The sequence below is a fragment of the Bombus pascuorum genome, chromosome 13, assembly GCF_905332965.1.
Source record: "Bombus pascuorum chromosome 13, iyBomPasc1.1, whole genome shotgun sequence".
In the NCBI taxonomy this organism is placed as follows: domain Eukaryota; kingdom Metazoa; phylum Arthropoda; class Insecta; order Hymenoptera; family Apidae; genus Bombus; species Bombus pascuorum.
This window is the reverse complement of record NC_083500.1, coordinates 632,814-655,126: the sequence shown is the minus strand read 5'-3', so window position 1 is coordinate 655,126 and position 22,313 is coordinate 632,814. Positions and strand designations below refer to the sequence as shown.

The 22,313-nt window shown below is 34.7% G+C and overlaps 4 protein-coding genes across 6 annotated transcripts in view; 3 read left to right on the top strand and 1 right to left on the bottom strand.

Annotated features, from left to right (window-relative positions):
* LOC132913104 (aurora kinase C-like) overlaps nt 1–22,313 on the bottom strand; it is a 316,494-nt gene that overhangs the window by 22,224 nt on the left and 271,957 nt on the right. The gene's annotated exons all lie outside the window — the stretch shown is intronic.
* Nucleotides 1–22,313, top strand: part of LOC132913094 (membralin) — a 66,820-nt gene that overhangs the window by 1,988 nt on the left and 42,519 nt on the right. For 2 of the 3 annotated variants that reach the window (XM_060971064.1, XM_060971065.1), the window contains exons 5-9: nt 65–188; nt 307–541; nt 625–715; nt 4,041–4,098; nt 15,794–15,877. In XM_060971064.1, the coding sequence (XP_060827047.1) occupies nt 65–188; nt 307–541; nt 625–715; nt 4,041–4,098; nt 15,794–15,877 (592 nt within the window). The remainder of the gene's footprint in view (nt 1–64; nt 189–306; nt 542–624; nt 716–4,040; nt 4,099–15,793; nt 15,878–22,313) is intronic. The other variant, XM_060971066.1, reaches the window with a different exon arrangement.
* On the top strand, nt 4,106–6,735 carry LOC132913100 (cytochrome P450 9e2-like). Its single transcript, XM_060971073.1, has 2 exons — nt 4,106–6,388; nt 6,570–6,735. The coding sequence occupies exon 1, from the start codon at nt 4,850–4,852 to the stop codon at nt 6,386–6,388; it is 1,539 nt and encodes a 512-aa protein (XP_060827056.1). The 5' UTR covers nt 4,106–4,849; the 3' UTR covers nt 6,570–6,735.
* Nucleotides 10,354–12,526, top strand: LOC132913099 (cytochrome P450 9e2-like). The gene has a single exon (XM_060971072.1). It carries the CDS (start codon nt 10,432–10,434, stop codon nt 11,980–11,982), a length of 1,551 nt encoding a protein of 516 aa, XP_060827055.1. The 5' UTR covers nt 10,354–10,431; the 3' UTR covers nt 11,983–12,526.

The following is a 22,313-nucleotide window of genomic DNA, read 5'->3' as shown; positions in this document are numbered from 1 at the left end:
ATGAAATATATGTTATATGTGGAATGTCTTATATTAAATTGTGTTTCAAATGTTAACATTCCAGGTTTTAGATGAGAAGATACTATTAACAAATACAGAAAATAATACTATAGGGCAGGATACAAATAAATCTAATAAAGAAGATGTTATTCAATCTTTAAAAGATCCAAATTCTGAAGTTAGAGCAGGTACAGTTATACTATAATTCTTAAAAAATTTCGGAACAAAAATAATACTAAGTTGATGACTTTAATGATCATATAATTATTTTTTAAATATTTTATTAACAAATTGTTCTCTTTTCAGGAGATGGTTATATTGTAGAATATTCATTAGAATATGGTTTCTTGAGATTATCATCTGTAGCACGGCAAAGATTAAACATTCCTGTAAAAATCGTTACTTTGGATCCTGTTAAAGACAAATGCTTTGGCGATGATTTCTCAAGATTAATACTTGATGAACTCTTAGGATATGATGACCTACTGATGGCGAGTATTAAGACATTAGCAGAGCATGAAGATAATCAAGGATTTTTACGGTAAATAAATTTAAATTTATTTCTTTTTGTTTATATTATTTAATGTTAGTACTGTAACATTATATATTAATTTTGTTATGTAGAAACGTGGTGACCGGAGAACATTATCGATTTGTAAACATGTGGATGACTAGAGCTACGTATCTTGCTGCATTTGTTATCATGTTAGTTTTTGTAAGTATATTTTGTTTTTAGTAATAATCGCACGCAATGCTAAATATCTCATTCATTGTTTGTAGTTTACAATTATACGAACGATCAAAAATAGAATTTAAATTTCTTTCTTTTTTGGTATGAGATTGAATATTTGATATTATACGTAAAACAAAGTAAATTTTTTATCAGTTTATGTATTAAGATACATGATTTATTGATTTATAAATTTATTCATTTTTTTGTTACATTTTTCCCCGCAATTTCTGTGTTAAGAAAAATGAAGTTATTTATATTACGATTTGCACGTTTCGGTGTTATAATATCGCATTATGATATGATAATTATAGCTCCAGAATGTTCTGGAGGTGTAAATTGGATTTAGTTTCATGTGCTACGTGTTTTCGATCCGGATATATTCCTCTCCGTCAAGGGGTTGATATCACACGTATCCACACGGCAACCCAGTACGTGTAAAAGGATATGGCAATCAATTTAAAGTAACCACGCACTGAGGTAACCCGCGTATAACTCTCCAACCACCTGTACCCTTACATTCTGTGATCCCCTTGGAATTGAACCGTCGGGTATAAATCAACGTTATTAGAGGTATCATATTCGTTACAGAGACCCCCAAGTTGGCAATTTTGTATCAAATTGTTCTCAAATACGTTTTGCTGCAACCAGTAAGAGACGATTATTAAGAATCTTGGAATTTAAATTACTAATGATGGCTACTTTCATTAATTGCTGTTTTAGTCGCGATTGATATAAGACAAAAATATTACTTTTGTAGTTAAAAATTAAACCTATAGCTAATTCCTCATTTTTTTTTTTAATGAATATCATTTTTGACAGTTTTTGTTAATAGATAATTTATATTTTGTAATTGAATAAGTAATTCACGTCAATATTTTATCGAATACTACATTCCAATATAAACAGCACGCATGTCTGATGGGTTGTGAAATTTCGGGGTATTCCCCGGGTGTTAGGAAGTGATTGGATCATATACGGACCAACGAATAGCTCCACTCGTGTTTAATGGGTTTACGGCGAGCGAACAAATGAGTAATATTGCATACTACTAACCATGATTCAAATGCAATGCATTGTGCAGCGGTCTACATCTAGTTCATACCTAGCTATTCACGATGGATATAGTGAAAAGCCAATTATTCTATGCATGAATAATTTGAGTAGAAGAAATGTTCAAATAGAAAATTTGCAAGATTTGTTATTCATTAAGGTGACTTATACATTCCAGTGAATTATATATGTATGTGCATATATGTACATATATTAGTTGAACATAGTATCTGATCTTTTCCTTCAATTTCTTGTATTTAATTTTATCATTGCTATTATAGTATAAATTTTAATATTAAATATTGCTTTGCAGTGATTTCAAATTTATGTAAATTCCTATAATTGGAAGCAGCGATTACAGCGCTATAATTCGGTATCGTTAAAGTTACAAACAAAAAATGTTTACATACAAAAAATGATTTTTCTTATGCGTGTTTTATCGTGTATAATAACAATTTAGTGAAAATGATTTAACTCGAATAGAATTTATTAAAAAATCTACATGAAATGTGATGTCTTTTTCTTCATAAAATTCATTGTAATACATATTTCACATAAAGCATTGAAAATATTTGAATGTAGTCTGTGGTTGAGATGGGAGATAAATGAATCTCGTGCCACAACACGTGAATGTTACTTCAGTACTTGGGGTACTCTACCTGGGATCACCCTCGGTCAACCCACCGTAAAGTCACGTGTACGGGACTGTCGTCATCTATATATTACTCAGTATCTCCTCTGTCATATGCACATGACATTGGGTATATACCCTCCGTTGTAGTACGATATACACTTTGAAACAATATTCTTCTCTTCTCTTTTTTAATTGACAATGAATTTCTCCTTTTTTTGTTGTGGAAGACTATATTCATTTCTTCGATCAAATTAGACAAAATGTGTTTTGCTTTCATATTTTTATTGATTTAATTTATCCCATTGAGGTTATTATATAAAGCAAGATAAATTTTGTGAAAGTATATTAAAAAGGCACCAATAATAATATTTGGACATATTAATACATAAAAAGTTTTAATTTTAATTTTTAAAATTTCCATAGGAATTATAAAAGATAAATACAATCCAAATAACAAAAAGATGTAAAGGTGTACTTAAATAAAGTATTGCTGTGCACAATTGAATATTTAAAGAAAGGATATATCTAAAATGTTGAGTTGTATGATAAATTATTTAGGTGAGCAATAAAATGTTATTTAATGTCAAAATTTTTAATATTAAATAGGATTGTTATTAAACATTTACTTTCATTATTATAATAGTGGTGATATAATCTTTTGACTTTGCTAGTCATAGGGCCAATATATGCAATTTCAAAGTTAATACTTATATACTAGTAAGCGTTAATGTGATTGTTTGGTTGATTGTTCGTATATTGTTACTTATAAATTATTGGGAGAGTCATTTTATACAAATAAAAAGTATCGTGAATTATTTTTTTTAATGAACGCAAATATTCGTTTTCATGTGATACACGGTAGGTGTCTCCTAAAATATGCATATATATTGAAGTAGGTATTATAATGAATATTGTTCTAGATTCTAAGCTAGCATATGAAAAATTTACAAAAATCTACAATTCGCATCTTGCGATTGGTTATTATGTTAATCATTCTACAAAATAGTAATCTTTTCATTCCGAAATGAGAAGATATTGCAAAAAAATATTTTCCACATTCCAATCGAATTCATACATTGATCTTAGGTTAGATGGGATTTTTGTCTCTTTTGTATCAGTATCTCGTAAATAACACTGACGCATCTGCAAAGTACTATTAAACGTTTTTGTTACCAAGGTTGCTCATAGTAAATAGTGAATTATCTCGGGGTGTCAGGTGCTAGTTCAATCTGAACCATTCGCAATTCAATTGCACTATTCGCTCCCAACCTGGTAACCGAGTGCGACCGTTCGGCTTGCAATTTGCTTCGTATCCTGTCTTTATTGCAATTCCCTTTTACGAAATAATAAATACTTTTACCGCTTTGATACATATTACTTGATATATAAGAAAAATAGAAAAAGGAAAGATTTATTACTAAGATTATTGTGTGTTTTTTTTATTCAAATTATTCGTTCATTACGATTAACCTTATTTAGATTCGAAATTGGAAAAAATAATAACTCTCTTTTGTATGACTACCTGTCCAGATCTCATTCTTTAAATTATGATATGGGGACATTAAATTTATTTTTTTGCGGTTTATTACATTTTATTTACAGTAACGTATTTGGTTATTTCAGACTATCTCCATTTCGATGTTACTGCGGTACTCGCATCATCAGATCTTTGTCTTCATTGGTAAGTGATTACATTTGATAATTGAATCAAGAATTTCATTTGTTGTGCTTGCTTTCGTAATATCATGAATATCGACTACTTCTTCTCTTTATCGCATCTTTAGCTGTTTTGTTCTATGTATGTGTTTTGACGATTTAATATTTTCTTTTTGCTAAATTATATTATAAATGATTATACATAAATTTAATAATAATAGATATATACATAATAGATAATAATAAATATATACATAAATTTACGATTCGCAATCAACAGATTTTGCGTCCTCAAGAATTGATTTTACTCATTTCAGTTTGAAAGAATATTAAATAGCGTTGTTTTTTTATTCCATACAAGTGTAAAGGGTAAAATACGCCTTATTAAAATAATTTTAATTCGCTAAGAAATATACTTTGTACGGAATTATTGCTTTTTTCTTCGATAATTAATCTCTAATTTAATCTCCGATACCAAGAGGTAAATGCTCTCTATGTCTGATAACTCCACGTGACAGAATTAATTGATTTCCGTATCTGCAGCTTTATAAAATTCAAGTTGATACTGCTTTAAAAAAGTTTCTATCTGCAGAAAGGGATCTAAAAAATATCGATTATCTGAAAATCTGAGGTGAACACCCTCTTATCCATGGTCGTCCTCCTGCAAAATTGTTGCCCTCCCACCTTATTTGTTTCCTTTATATAGAGATATTTGTTAACGATTATGCTATAGTCTCTTACTAGCTGACAGTTCGTCCTAACACGTTTTCGTAACGATGGAAGTATTATTTTTATCTACTTTTGAGTTATTGTTCATCTCTTTAATCATCATTACTTCGGCAAAGTTGATTCTGATAATATACCAACAGTTCACCTATTGGAAGAAGAATAAAGTTCCATATATACTGGGAGGACCGATATTTGGAACTGTTTGGAGAGTCATTTTTCGTCGTATTACTTTCCCGGATTATTGTATGTTCGTCTATAATTATTATCCTGACGTAAGGTACATCGGGGTGATGGATTTCGCTACGCCAACAGTGGTCATACGAGATCCAGAGCTGATCAACGAAATAGGCGTAAAGAGTTTCAAGCATTTTCCAAATCATCGAAGTTTCGTATCCGAGGAGATGGATCCGATTTTCGGAAAAAATGTATTCTCCTTGAAAGATGATCGGTGGAGAGAGATGAGGAACTCATTGAGTCCATTTTTCACAGGCAATAAGATGAGATTCATGTTCGAGCTGGTATCCAAGTGTTCGAACGATTTCGTTAGTTATCTGTACGAGCATTCAGAATTTCATTCGATGGTGGAGTTGAAAGACATCTTTACTAGATACGGAAACGACGTAATCGCCACAGTTGCATTTGGAATAAATGTGAACTCGCTCAAGAATCCAGACAACGAGTTCTATAAAAGAGGAATCGATATTTCTTCGTTCGGTGGTACGCTTCGTTTAATAAAATTCATGTTATTTCGGTTGAACCCGCGTCTAACGAGAATGGCAGGACTGAGGTTCCTGTCTCGAGCAACGGCCAACTTTTTCTGGAATGTGATTTCCGAAACGGTAACTGCAAGGAAAACGCGGGGCATCGTTAGACCAGACATGATCCACCTTTTGATGCAGGTCAAAGATTTGAAGGAACCTTCATATCGGCTGACCATCGAGGATATCGTAGCTCAGGCGTTCATTTTCTTTTTAGCCGGTTTCGACACTGTTTCTACTTTGTTGTGTTACGTGGTTTACGAGTTAGCTTTGCATCAAGATATTCAACAGAAGCTACGTGAAGAAGTAGATTGTTATTTGGAAAAAGAAAACGGGGAAATTTCTTACGAGGCTATGTCGAAGATGGAATATATGGAAATGGTAATATCCGAGACGCTTAGAATGCATCCTCCATCGTTGATAGTCGATAGAGTTTGCGCAAAGAAATTTGAATTGCCTGCAGCAGCACCAGGTTACCAAAGTGTGACAGTGTATCCTAATGACAATATTTGGATCCCTGTTCATGCGATTCACCGCGATTCTAAATATTTTCCCGATCCAGAGAAGTTCGATCCTGAACGGTTTAGCAACGAAAATAAAAGTACTATTAATCCTTATACGTATATACCTTTTGGAGTAGGTCCTAGGAAATGCATTGGCAATCGTTTCGCTTTAATGGAGACTAAGCTTTTGATAATTCGTCTACTGGAAAAGTTTATTATAAAACCTAACGAAAAGACAACAATTCCTATTGTGTACAAGAAGGTTGATTTTACACCGGCATCAAAACACGGATTTTGGCTTACTTTGGAGAAGAGAAACAGTTAGGTACACCATAAAGTATATATTGTTGTTTAACTTTATATTATGGTAAACTATTATTTGTACATTAACAAATGTATACGTAATTTGTTGTTTCATTTTTATTTTAATTCAAAATTGTTATTATTTGATCGTTTTGACTTATGTTTCTTTTACTTTGTACTGTATGTATATTTCTCTTCTTGAGGATATGAGTTTCTCTCCGTGATCATTTTCTTCTATCTTTGAGAAAACAAAGTTTACGTTAGTTAACGTTTTTATCGAAAGGTATCTAGTTACGTTTGTATCTTGCGACTAATAAAATTCAGCAAATAATGAGAATTTGATTATAAATAAAGTTTCCGTATATGTGATTTTGTTTCTGTTCTATTTCTCTACCGACATGCTCTTTGTTTCACTTTTTTGTTCTACTTTATATGCATCGAGAAAACTATGTGAAAATGACTACGAATCCCTGTGCGCTCCATAACATCAAATATGATTAAATTCATGGAATTCTAATTCTATACTTTATTGATCAATACTGTATCGAGACAGAGGAAATTATTTATATCTTTCGCACCATTCTTTATCACGGCTTTAATCTTTTTTTCGACTCTATCCTTATCTAGTCAAAATTAAGATCAAATACCACATTTTGTATAAACAGGTATGTATGTGTTCTAATACTTGTCAATGGGTGTGTATGTTCGTTTCATTTTCGAATCGAACATGAATTGAAGTTGCTTAAATTGTTCTTGTCACGATACAGAAAGGAGGACAGATATAACACAATAATGACATCATCTTCCGTATTCTCCCTTCCTCCACCGTTTGACGTTAAACTTTGTACATGTGTTCGGTTCGTATTTGTAACCTTGTAGCTGACAGACGATAGTTATTTGCTGCTGAGAGTGCTATGGAGATTCTATCGACCTCGTCAGCGTTTACTCTATTAGCGATCACTTTGATCACGATAACCTTATTCAAGTTCTTTGCAACGATATATCGACAACAAACTTATTGGAAAAAGAACAACGAGCCTCATATTAGATCCATCCCAATATTTGGTCCAGTTTTTGGTTCGTGGAATTATTCATCAAGTATAGTGACTTCATTTATAATTACTATCCCAATGCAAGATAAATTTAAGCGATAGGTTTTACCTTGCCAAATCTATTAATTCGTGATCCGAAATTGATTCGAGAAATAACCGTGAAGAGCTTCGAGCATTTTACACATCATAAAACGTATTGTATATCGACGAGCACACGGAGCCTCTATTTTCGAAGAACATTTTTTCGCTACGAGATCAACGTTAGAAAGAAATGAGGAATATTCTCTCTCCTTTCTTTACTGCTAGCCAAATGAGATTCATGTTTGACTCGATATTAAAGTGCTTGCAACAATTTGTCGATTATTTGTACGATCATCCAGAATATACTTCATCGATAGATGCGAAAGATGCTTTTACCAGGTTTACCAACGACGTGATTGCATCAGTTTTCTTCGGAGTCAGTGTGAATTCAATGGAAGACATAAACAATGAGTTTTCCGTCAAGGGGAAAGATGTTTTCGCTAGTTTCATTTGCAGTATCGTTAAGATGTTGTTAATGCATTTCTGTCTGCGAATATTCAATATATTAGGGATCATGATTATTCGAGTTGCTACCTCGAACCTTTTTCGCAAAGTTATATCCAAGAATTTGAAAGAACGCGAAGAACGAGGTATCGTCAGACCGGATATGCTACATTTGTTAATACAGGCCAGGGACAAGGAGAAGATGGTTACTTATCACATGGACATTGACGATATCGTATCACAAGCATTTCTCTTCTTCTTCGCTGGCACTGATTCATCTGCAAATTTTGTGTTACTTTTACCCCTAAATTCTGATATTTAAGAAAAATTACGTAATGAGATAGATCGTTGTTTGGACTTTGGAATATATGAAGATGATAATGTCGGAGACCCTTAGAAAGTATCCGATGCCGATCATGGATAGGCAATGCACGCAAAAATTCGAATTTTCTTCAACGAAGCCAGGATACGATGATATCATTTTATATCTTGGTGATACCGATTGGTTGTCTCTGTACGCGTTGTATCACGATCCTAGATATTTTTCTGATCCGTAAAAAATTAATCATGAACGATTTGACGAAAAGAATAAGGATAACATTATTCCATACACGTATATGCCATTTGGAGCTGGACTTCGATCATTTCGTATTGATGGAAGTTAAAATTTTAATGGTTCTTATTTTGCATAAATTTCTTGTAACCTAGCGAGAAGATGCGAACTCCTTTTGTATTCCAAAAAAATAGTCTTATACCGATCTCTGTGGGAGGATTTCTGATTACATTAGGAAAAAGAATACCTTAAACGTACTTTGATATACGATTTAATCGTATGATAAGCATTTACATTTATGTGTGTTGAACTGATCGCCACTTCTAAGAAAACTCTACATCTGGTCTTCGGTTTTCTCAAGCGCTGAGGTCATCGATAGCGCATAGACAAAAGAATATGTCGATGACAGAGCATAAGCGATACACGTGCGACGTTGGTTTCGGGGGTTCTTTTAGTCTCAGGGTAACATTGCTAGCGTGAGGATCTGGACCAGCTCTCATTGTATTCCACACTTTGTACTTTAATATTCACAATATATATACTTACAATACCTTACAATTTACCCACGCGTTTCTTTAATTCCACATACACCGAATAACCTTAACAATGTGTTACTTTATGAGTTATGTGTTTCGTAATTAAACAAGTAAACAAATATTGTAGATATTTTATTACCGCCAAGTAATATTATCTTAAGTTTTGTCGATTTTTAAGCAATAAAGAGCATAGTATATATTTTGTTATTGTTTCACATTAAACAGCGTGGTAATTTAAGAGATAATTGACTTAGATATACAAGATTATTAAATGCTAGAATAGGGTATTTATTAATCTCGGTATATGATAAACATATATTAGTATATATAGTATATATATTAGTATATACTATATATATATATATAGTAGTAGGTTTTGGAAATAAACAAATAACAATGTAATTAATTTCCTTCTTATTGTACAGAATGCTAAGAATTTGTATATTTGTTAGTGTCTCAGTGTTAAAACCAGCTGGAATACATTGCCCTGTTAGAGTTAAATGCCGTTCGAAAAAGGTTAAAAAGTCTAGAATAACTGTTCACTTGCTCTACTGCATATAATCACTGATATAATATAGAATTTTTCAAACGACACATATTCATACGTGTTTTTATTATTATATTATCGGGATGTGATTTAAGAATAGTAGACTTGCAAAGAAATTTCCTTTTACAACACTTACGCATCGGTTTTTATAGATTATTTTCATAAAAGGATATCGTCATCAGTTTAGGCTATAAGATAGTAAAAAGAATTTTTATGAATTCTACGCTTCGTAGAATTATCATTCGTTAGTGGAGTCGTATAAACAGATCTTAAAGCGAAACTTGAAACAATTATCTTTTTTACTAGTCGTTAAAAATTGTAATTTCGAACAAAATCTCATATATTTTACTTCATATGAATATGAACTTTATGTCTGTGACTATGTTAATTTCGTGACTATATTTTCGAAAATCTATAGCAGAGGTTCAAATCTTTTATACAGAGTGTATTGCGGAATATAAAAAAACAAAAAAAAACAAAAAAAAAAGAAAAAGGTAAAAAGCGAGCGCAATTTAGGACATAAAAAATCAATGTTTCAATGCGAGGATTTCGAAACGAGATTGCGTAGTTGCCGATAATTCCACTTTAATTCCCATTTATCTTTTTATTTCTGTGCGATGAATTTGTAAAGGGGCGGCAGGATCGACAGCAACAATTTCTACAAAATGTATTTTCAGAATATTCACGAGGAAGAACGCAGTTTGTTCACTTAGTTGACGCAACAGACATTCTACTCCCTCCTTCTCTGTTCCTCGTGCAACGATAAATCGAGTATATGTATTCGCCCATATTTATAACATTCCTCCTAGTGACTAGAGACAGAGTCGACGCTCGTAATCCATCTTCGTGGCAATGGAGTCATCAATGGAGTCGTTCTCTTTTTCGTTCAAGTTGTTAGTGATCGGCTTGATCGTTGTTAGTCTGGCCAAGTTGATCAGTTTGTTTCATCATCAGTACAGTTACTGGAAAAAGAGACACGTTCCTCACGTGGGAGCGATGCCTGTATTTGGATCCGCGTGGAAACTGTTCACCCGTCGCGTGTCCCTTCCCGATTATTGCACGTTCGTCTACAATTATTATCCAAACGCAAGGTACGTCGGTATGATGGATTTCTCTACGCCAGTTGTGGTAATTCGGGATCCAGAGATGATCAGGGAGATAGCTGTGAAGAATTTTGAGCATTTTCCCGATCATCAGAGTTTCATCAATGAAAAGATAGATCCGATCTTCGGGAAAAACGTGTTCTCCTTGAAGGGTGATCGATGGAGAGAGATGAGAAACACACTGAGTCCATCCTTCACAGCTAGCAAGATGAGATTCATGTTCGAGCTGGTGTCTAAATGTTCCGAGGAATTCGTCGACCATTTATACAATCATCCAGAGTTGTCGTGTTCGATAGAGGCGAAAGATGCGTTCACTAGGTATACCAACGACGTGATTGCCACTGTGGCTTTTGGAATAAGTGTGAACTCGTTGAAAAACCGGAACAACGAGTTCTATAAAAAAGGAGCGGATGCGACGAATTTTGGTGGTCTTTTTCGGTTACTCAAGTTTCTGTTATTTCGTATGAATCCACGTTTAACCAGAATGGCGGGATTATCGTTCCTTTCACGCGACACCGCCAACTTCTTCCATAGGGTCGTCTCTGAAACCGTGAAGGCACGGGACGAGCAAAATATCGTTCGACCGGACATGATTCACCTTTTGATGCAGGCTAGGGATAAGGAGAAGCCTGCCACACATCAGATGACTATCGATGATATCACAGCTCAGGCGTTCATCTTCTTTTTGGCTGGTTTCGACACGTCCTCCACCTTGATGTGTTACATGGTTCACGAGCTGGCGCTTAATCCGGACGTACAAGAGAAATTACAGAGAGAGGTGGATCGATATATGGAAGAAGGAAGCGGGTTTATTTCGTACGAGGCTCTCTCGAAAATGGAGTACATGGAAATGGTGACATCAGAGACACTTCGGAAATATCCTCCGATAGTTTTCATCGACAGGTTGTGCGCGCAAAAGTTTCAACTGCCTCCAGCGGAATCTGGCTACAACTATTTAACCGTATATCCGGATAACATCGTTTGGTTTCCTGTTTATGCGTTGCATCGCGATCCCAAGTATTTTCCTGACCCAGAGAAGTTCGATCCAGAACGTTTTAACCACGAGAATAAGGATAACATTGTTCCTTATACGTACTTACCGTTTGGCCTCGGGCCGCGAAAATGCATCGGCAATCGTTTTGCCTTAATGGAGACCAAGATTCTGATAGCTTATCTGTTACACAGATTCCGCTTGAAAATCACCGAAAGGACGAAAACACCTATTGAATTCAGCAAGACGAACTTTTCGTTGACTCCTGATCAAGGGTTTTGGATCGGTCTCGAAAGAAGGAACTTTTAGACTCGTTCTCCTCGTTTTGTTTGTTACTTTATTGGTTAAGAGTGACGTGCGCCGGTGTTACGTGTATATTGATCTTTCTGTTTTATAAACGAAATGTTTACGGCGATATTTAATGTTTGTACACGACGATGAAATTAAATTTAAGATCGTGAATTTTCATTCGAACGCGACACAACATTTGGCTTATTAAATACGAATGTAAATTTTTATTTTAATATCACAATATAATTGGAAATTTTAGAACCTTCGGTATTTCGTTACCTTTAACTGTAAAAAGATCCAAACAGAAATAAATATGTGTATATTGTTAAAGAAAAGAGTGTATGGTATCGCTTCGAAGGTAGTAAGTGATAAGATTCATTTATGGGCAACTACTATTTTATATTATTATTAATTCTAATATATTACAGTTACCTTTACTTTTATCTAACATTACTTTCTGTCGACAATTATACTCTGTTGTTATTCGCGTCATGTAAATTCCTTATTCTAAAAATACAAGCTGCATAGTGTGGTTTCGACGAAGACGCTTTTCAAATGGAAATGTCGTTGTACGGAATCTTTCTTCTTTCTTCGTTTCGTTATGACAAAACGATGGAGTACGTAACCCATATATTCTTTCCGTAGTAAACACTTGCAATGCCATTGCAATTAATGCATTGCCATAATAATGTTAACCTCGAATAAAATACGCACGATACCAAACCGGTTTATCTATCATACGTATGAAGCATTAGATGTTTACGTCTGTAGAGTGTAGGTAATCACGTTTCGAACATTTTTTGTATTCTTTTATTTGTCCTACGAGGATTATAATAGTTTATTATCTTAGTTGCTTCTCTTTCTCTATGTACTTATCGCTTCCTCCTTATAAATCTTAACAGCTCAGTTGTCACTCACTTTGTTTGTTTATGACAGAAAAATTGTGATACGTAAACAAGATAAAATTAAAAAAAGAATATAAAATTAAATATAACGTAGATGATGTTTGAGGGTAAGAAAGATTTAGATATTCAGAAGATATCTCGGTATTATCCTAGAAAAATTCTAATTTTGGTAATATCTGTACGAAGATTAATTTCTCAGAGCTTATTCATACAATACTGATTTTTTTAATCAAAAATATCGTATTCGCCTTTTTGTAGTACAGTTCAAGAACGACTGTGCTGATTAGAAGACACGAGTAAGAAGCTTCGGGTTCAACGACCTGATAGTATTTTTCGAAACAGCCATATAGTCGCTGATTAATTTTATTGTTAGCGAATGAGTCAATATCCAATCAGAAAATTACAATGGTCTCACTACCGATACCGGCATTCATAGACAATTTTTTCTCTATTTCATTCCCGTTCCTTGACTTTCCAAGTGTTTGCGATTAGACAGTAGGCTGATAACGAACGATAATGAATCATCTTTCTCGATATCTACTTATCTAATCGAAAGACTTAGAAATTACATTTTGAAAAAAAGGAAAAGGGGCGAAGGGCAAACTTTGTAAGTTTGATGAAACGTGATGTAGAAGAGGAGCTATTTTCCCAGGTTAATCGTTTGAAATACAAATTTACATAGAAAAACATTGTAGGGAGGAAGTTCTACCTCTTCCACCAGTTTCCACCAGTGAGTTTGGGATATTTTAGGCAGCTTCAGGACCATTCAAGATCTTGTCTTCCGTCTTTCGTTCATGTTTATCTCTACTATTCTGTTTTCGTTATATCCAATCTTTTCTTCCTCTTTACGTTCCTCGTTCCTTTGTTCCCCCTTTTCTGCATTCCTTCAGATCCTTTCTCACCTCAGCTTTCTTATCGTTGCGCCTTGCCTAAAATATGTAGAGAAAATACTTGAAGTTTACGTAGTCGGTTTTTGTCTGGTGAATATTCAGTTTGCAAACGTAGCGACTGAATTTTAAATATTCTATTAAAATCGCAGCGCTTGTCTAAGAGATGATTGTCTCGAGGCTAAAGTAGATAAGAAATCCTTATATACATATAAATATATATTTTTTCTTGTTATTTTTCGCTTAATTCGTATTGTTTACTATTGTTGCCAAGCTTAAATTATTTTAAGAGCTCAGCATATTTCTAACATGATAAATTTTTTTTCTAACAAAGAAAAGAAAAATTGTTTGGTGGCTTGCTGATCTCGCGTACCTTATACCCATGAATTTAGTTCCTTAGAGATAAAAATATCGAAATTTTACTTACGCGAAGTTTGTTAAACCAATTTTGAAAAGATAAAATGCAGTGGACACATTGATTTGCGTTAAAAAATAATTTCGTAATACAGTTGCCAACAAGCAGAGTTTAGATTAATATAGAGCAAGATGGAGAACTCGAGAGTTTTAATAAGCAGTGGGAGTGGTTTTAGTGGGTGATATCTTGAAATCTAAAATTCATTAAATCGGAACACACCAAGCTTGTGGCGGAAATTTGTAAGCGGTAATATTCTGGTTATTATAAAGAAGCCGCGACATGCGTCGTCGTTTGGGAATAGCTCAACTTCTTAATTACGTTGCCACGCTTCAACTAAGTTACAGAAGAGAGTACCCTTATGAAAGTTATTTCTGAATAATTAAACGTTCAGCGTGCAGCTTCACTACTGGCGAGTTAAAGATTTCTGCTTTTTTTGTAAATACTAAATTTCAACATATAATCATGAAAAAATATTTAATATTTTAATTATATTTTCTATGCGAACTTTTTGTATGCTTCATTCCTATGTAAGTAAAGAAGTTAATTTACAACAGGGCGAATCGCAGGGTATTCTATGACTCGAAACAGGTCGGAACAACGGAATAACATTTTGTTATACGGAGCTCCATTTTCCAGAAAAAATAACTTTGAAATCCAATTGAGTACACGTGCATCTGACTGATACCTCGCGTAATTGCTTTCGCTACAGATCGTTACTAGATCTGTTTTCGCGTTTGATACAACGTAGCTAACAGAGATTGTTTGCTATTAGGAGAGTGTATTGTTATTATACAAGAATAATTGGAATAGTAGTTTGTGGCTAAAGTATTTAGCAGAGTTACGTAAAGTATTATATCAATGAAGATACAAGTGTATTCTACTGAATTTTGGTTCCTTTTTTTGGAAAGCAAAACTTTGCAGTCGATAGATTAGTCTGATAATGTAAATTTATAAATGTATAAAATCTACGCTAACGGACAACAAAACAACAAAACGATAAAACTAAGCGCGAGTTGCAAATTTAAAATTTTGATTTGCAATTTAATAATCGTGTATAAGATGGCGATATGGAGCCATTGCAGGAAAAGATAAAAACGAAAAACTGAATGGAATAAATTAATAAAAGGTTGTGTATGGATTGAGTGTAGCAAGAAAAGCGAAACCTTGTCTCTCGTCTCAGGACGCCGATCGAAAGTTTGCGAGAACTTAAATCGAGATCCAGGAAGTTTTGAAATTAATTCTTATTGAGCTTTGAACCGACTCGTCGAACGCGACACGATTTCTTCACGGCCCTCAACTTGTGTAATAACCTTTCGCTCAGGAACTTTTCGTCGCGGAGTATCTAATAAATATTAAATTCGAACCGTTCGTCGTCGAGCATAACGATCTCAATACAATATCGTGTCGCCATGCATTTACTTCATGGAATATAAAGTATATTTTTTATGAATTCTTTAAACGCTTTCATCGTCCTTTTTTCTTTCTCTTTCTTGCTTTCCTCTCTTTTTCTGTTTTATTTCATTTCCTTCGGCTTAGAAAATATCAATGAGTCAAATAGCCGTTTGCACGCACGGCTTTGTCTATTTTTCACGTGAAATATACTTCTTTTCCCTTTGTTTCAGTGGATCTGCTTCAAATGTTGGAGTTCAACTTAACGGTAACGTTTCCTGCTGCATCTCTGCTCACGGTGCTTCTGGCTCTTGTTGGTGAGTTATATTTTCTTCTTTTGATTTTGTAGTCATTCCTTGAACTCACACCGAACTCATTTCTTGAACTTATACGTTATTTCGTTGATGGAAAATTATTGGCATTCAATTTGAATTTCAATATAATCTAAGATAAAGTAGATTATCAATTTTTTTATTATTAATAAGGTAGCCTAGTAGTATTAGATAAAATATTTGGAAACACATTTGGGAAGTTGCAATGCTTTCAGTAAATGATACGAGTGCGTACAAGTAGAAAATTAGACATATACTTATTTTTTATCACTCTATGTAATGAACTTTATTTCCAAATTCTGTATTATTGATACTTGAAAGATTCTCTGGTTGACTTTCTGCTGACTAGAGAAATTTTTTTGAAAGGCAATTGAAATGTAATCCGTTGAATCGGCGACGCGTTAAGCTCTGCTCTAGCAGTTGAAAGTTAGGAACGCGCGTGCCAGTATGGCAAAGGCGCAAAATATTAAAGGCTTTTTACTAAATCAGTCTCTCTCGGTTTCGTTCCCTCGCTGATACGACGTTAGCTCTGTTACAAAGCTGATTGGCCGGGACGGTTAACCCAGGATTCTGCATAAATTTCTGATGAAGGCGCAACAGTTGGGTAACCCGCTCGAAGCCCATTTAGTAACGGTGGCGGCGGCGTCGGTGGTTTCCCTACCACTGCGACGCCCATTTCCATTTCAACCTGAATCTCCTCTTCACGCTTCGCATGTCCGTCAGCGCCATCCAATTGACCCGTATAAAGTGCGATATCGCTAATCCTCCCGTAAGGTTATTCAATGGTTTTCAAAATGCTGATCAAATTTAATATACAGAGGCCTGCCGTCTTCCCTTCCGTTGCAATGAAATCCTTGTTCCGATTGAAAATATGTTAAAAAAAAAAAAAAAATCGTCTTGAGAGGTTACGCTTTTAGCGGCGGAATTGTAGTCAGCTTTTTTATTCGATGCTGGTACACCAATCGCTTTCTTTCGGAAAAGGTTTAGTCGATAAGGCGAAATGAATTTTCGCGAGAAGCGGTCAAGGTCCATTTCGCGACTCGCTTATGGTATATCACAGGGCCACCAGTTGCACGGCTGGTATCTGAGCAAAATGGCAACAGAAGTGGTAAATTTCCGGATTCGTACTGCAAGAATCGGTTGCACTACGGTTGTGTGTATATAAGGGGTTTACCAGTAGATGTTGAAGAAGGAAAGGAAGCCTTAGGGAAGTTGTTATCTGGAGTAATGGGTTCCGGTTCCTGTGTCGCTTCCTGCCCTCCATCCGTCATCCTGCAGCTCTCTCTGGCGGATACTTGTAGGATTTCTCAGCTTTCTATACCTACATGTATCCAGTTCACAGTTCTCTGTCCTTCTATCTACGGAATACATACCTATTACTTTTCTTTCTCTCTTTTTCAGCGGAAAAAGACTATTCTATGTAGTTTGTGTTTCTGCAGTAATGAACATCACAAGAAAATTCAACTGTATATATATAAGGTAGAAAATTTAGTATCATTGACTCGAACATTCGAAATTATCTTCTTTCACGCTTGTTACATCGTGCGTCACTCGACGATGAGCATTTCTCTCGAGATATGAAGAGAAAAATAAAAAGAAAAAATAAGCGTTCGAAAGATAATCATATCTTTAGTAGAATTTCGATTTAGATATTAGGCTGTGTTGGTAAAGCAATGATAAGGTAGCTTTAAAAATACTCCGTATAATCGTATTCTTCCTTTTTCCGCTTCTCTGCTTGCATTATATAATTCTCTCGATATTAAATGTTATTGACTTTTTTTCACTTATAGGAGCAATTCCAAGAAATTGATTATCATAGAAGTATAGGTCTCTATCTTTTTCTATTATATGCTATCTTTTTTTCATGTCAATCTTCTGTGATTGTCCAACTCAGACGTTGAATATTTAATACCGCCGGAAATAGTCAGCAAATAATTTCTCACAAGGAAAAGTCATTATAACAGCCAATTCTTCTTTTGTCTTCTTCTTCTTCTTTTTCTTATTCTTCTGAAATTCATTTAAAATACACACCCATTTAACGTTGTTTGAACGCAAGATAAAGCTAAGGGATCTTTTCTATTTCCTTTAAAATCATTAATTGTCCTTTTTACCACAATTATCAATATTTAAAACTGGATTATTTTCTGAGACGGAAGTTATTAACAATCTTTTACTCCAAATCAATTTTTTGAAAAATGCATTTGTTTCATTTACGTTACTCTTTTTAGTAAATCGACGCGACGACTTGATTTTATCTCTAATCAAATTACTGTTGACCTTTATATACGTATGCTTATAGGAGTCGAGTTTGCGTAGCGTTTGTGTCGATCTCTCTAAAATTTTCGTAGTTCCATTCGTCGTTCACGGTTGTTGCGTTCATGATTTTGTCGCGACCGGTGCGTATCATCATCGGTGTGAATTCGCGTGAAATCGAGCACGCGTCGCGCGGCATTTGGCGTCAGGAATGACTACGAAGACGATTTTGCATAATGGAACGTCAAAGAACGGAGTTACCGGCGCCCCTGCGTATCAGTGACGCATGATCGACCACCTAACATGCTGTAAACACGTTTTCAGCCACGGTCAGAACATGTTGCACTCGCTGCTGTTTCGTTTATCTGCTTACGACCCCGTCGAAACTGCTTTCCCTCTAACCGTATCGTGGTACAAGTATGTCAGGGGACGTTTTCGAATCGCTAACACGTGTTTCGCCAAAGATATATATCACTGTCGTTTTCAGGGAACTGGTTATCTAACTGATCCATTATCTGTCGTTATATCGCACTTGGTCAACCTTTCTATCAAAACGTTCCTTATTCACAGAAAAATAATCGTACTGTTAGAATTCTAAATTCGAATAGAAAGATTCTATTAGGACGTTTAATATTGTAGCCGACATGTGAATCTCCTTATATTTTACGCGTGGCGTGTAACGAGTTTAACTCATGTTAAGAAGTTTCTGCAAAAATTAGGTTAGATCATAATGTTTAGAAATAAACGTAAATCTTTGCTATTGTGTCTTTTCACCGAATGTCGAATCAACAAAAATGATGTTATCTTAACTGGATGTAATATGGCCTATATCTCAGCACAAACATCATTTAACATCCGTTCGTTCAATTTCTGCGCAGAATTTGATAAGGAACACGATCTTGTTCTTGTATTGCAACACTTTTGATTTACCGTGGGAATAATGTAGATTATATTAAAAGCAAATGCGGTCAAAGGAGATAGAAACAGAGAAATCGAGCATGGCGTATATTTGCTTTACCTGGAATATATATAGGCGTATTGTGCATATGTTTCGAGTTTCGTGAACATGAGCAGATCAATGACGCTTTGTATGTTGATTCAACTATCTAACCCTAACAACTTGCTCTGTAACTATTGCTCAACTCCAGATTCCATGGCGCATTTCCACCGGATGTGGAGAGATGAGATGCCGTATGGTTACATATATAGATACCAAATCTGCTTTCAGAAGCAGCAACCGTACTGCTAAATTATCAATCATAAATACAATAGATTTTCAACAATGTTAATCCACAATCGTCGCTGCAAAACATTTGGTATGTTTACCCATTTAAGAAATAATTCCTGTAACATTTTTCAGAAAAATTGTACAGTCGTAAGATATCGATAAAAGAGTATCGTTATTTATTATTCGAAACATTCATATATGCAGGATAAAGAGAGAAACTATTGTATTAATATTGTAAAGGATTTAATATATTTTCAAATATCGCTAGAGTAATAAAGAAGTAAATTGATATGAGTTAATTCAATTTCGATCATTTTTATGGCATATTGGCAAAAAATACGTTTTGGCCCCATTTCACTTTGATTAGGGACAAGTGCGTCCAATCCCAGATACCATCAAGCTCAAGTACGCTCAGTATGTTCGGTCAGCAGGAAATATTATGTCCATCAGGTTCTAGGTGTTCAATCCTGTTCTGGTAGTTCGCACGAAATTAGTGTCGGCTAGGCTTTGTTCGACGCCGATGACACGTAAGCGACGGTCGTGGAGAGCTGACCACTGATCAACCACATTATTAGCAGTTGTTCCTGTAGAAACGACGTAACTGTAACGCTCTGTTTCGTTTTCAATCTCATCGAACACGAATTGACTAAGGTTTACTCAACTTACTACGCAATATTGTAACATTTCTGAATAAGAAATGCGGATTGGTCTTTTCAGAAGAGTAGAATTAATTTTCGAAAAGTTCGAGTGCCGTAACAAATTTATTATTTAATTAATATCTCACGGTATGTCAGTCATTTTTACAAATATTATAACTATTATGTAGGAACGAATATTATATATTTATTGTCTGTCATATTGTTGATGGTTTAAAGTTAAAAAAAAAAAAAACAATTCCGAATGAAAGTCACAAAATGTAACGATAAACTTCGGAATTTTGAAGTTTGTTGACACCAATGTTCATGCATGATCGATCGGTATCACCGTTTCATACGCATAGGTGCAAGACCGTGTAAAACGTATGCTTCGTGCACAAATACGTATGTATGTATCACATATGTCACCAACTGTACATCTATCTATCTTGTCAATCACGATCGTGAATTAATTTTGATTCAGAGAATTCGTTCGTGGAATCGAACGTGGTAGAAATGATAATTATGCCACGGTTACAATACGCTAAACATGTAATTCATTCGTTCGGAAGAGAGTCCTTTTTCGGTTTGTTATGCTTTTCCCATTTTGTAAATGTGAACTTGTCTCATTCTTTGTCTACAAAGTGTACCTTCTATAGAATGTTTCAGTGACCGGTATTACTTCTATTTATACAGGATTAAGTTACATTGTCATTGTTTTAATTACCTATATTACTATTCTTGGAAGAAGAATATGCTGTGCAAGAACGTAAAACGGAACAGTGGAGCTTATTCCAAGATTTACAATTGGAACTTTTTACAATTGATATATTTGTTTAATTAATATGTTTGAAAGAGTGTGTATTAAGTGTAACGTCGAACGTGATACATCTTACGCTATTAGCTTTCAATCAGCTTAATAATAGGATTCCGCGATTAATAAAAAATTACTTATTATTTGCATTATTACGTTTTATATTACACAACGAAAAATGATATTGGATATTATACACTTTTATGCATGATATCGATAATTAATTCAGTATTTCGAAAATATCTAGAAATTCCGTTTAGCAATGCTTGTACCTTGTAATTGCCATAATTTTGCTTATCTTCTTTTCCTGATACGTAAGTCATTGCCATTAACGCGAACGCGGTTCACCGACCCACCTATGTGTTAAGACTCTCTTCGCTCAGAAGTCAATGAACCATATGTGGGTTAAGGTAGTTTTCATTCAACGATTTATGACTCATCACTTTTTGCTTACAGATAATTGACTTACTGCGTCGTATGCTTGCTGCGCATGCAGTGTAATCAACTTAATTAAATAGATTTTCGCGCTTACTTTCCTAACTATTCCTTTAACAACAGAAATTTCCTACATAAACAGACAATCATACTTTGAAATTGTTTTAATGGGAAAGAAGAAAACCAACATATCGTTTCGGTTTATGATAACATTGATCCAGGCATTTCACGAAATTGCTATTACCTATTGCGAATACAAGACTTTATTTTCCATTTTCTATCCGTGAGAAGCTATTTTACTTGAAACTATATAGTTGACACGAGCTGCATCCTCTATCGGCCAATACGCGTACGCGTACTGACACTCATACTGTCCCAAATGCATCGAGTTTATGATCATATTTATTGACAATTGGGTAGGAGCTGGAAAAACAGTGTTATATGTGATATTTCATTTAATTTTCCTTTATTTTATTTTCCTTTATTCGGCATTTAATTGAACGTATCGATGAAATTTTATGTCTCTGTTAGATAATTTTCTAGAAATTAGAAAATAAAAATGGGGAGAACAAAGGGAGCGGAAGATTTTAGCGTGTAATTAAAGCGAAACGTATTTGTATAGGTTGCGTAAATGTTGAATCCTCCGTTAACAATATCTAGTGATCCTCATTCGTCGTTGTTATTTTTGTCGAAACACGGAGAAATTTTTCTCAAGTAACGAGACGGATCCCCTTGATCGGTTTTTTCGTGGTGGAAAATGCTGGCGACATAAATTGGACCGTTCCCCGTGCAATTTCAGCGTCGCGCGAGATTATCGAGCGTTCGTCGTAGTTGTTCGAGGAATTTTAACGTCTTTATAAAAGCGAAGAGCAAGAGGAAAATGTCGAAGCCGTAGTTCTGCCGCACACTTGTCCAAGGGCCTGTGCCAACGGGCTTACCGAGCTGAGGTAATGTCCAGCTAGTATGCATTTAAACGAGTACATTATCCGTGCATTATCCGGCGTTAAGATCATTTCGGCCTAGACACTCTATGTAACTGATTCATGCGTCTCCAAG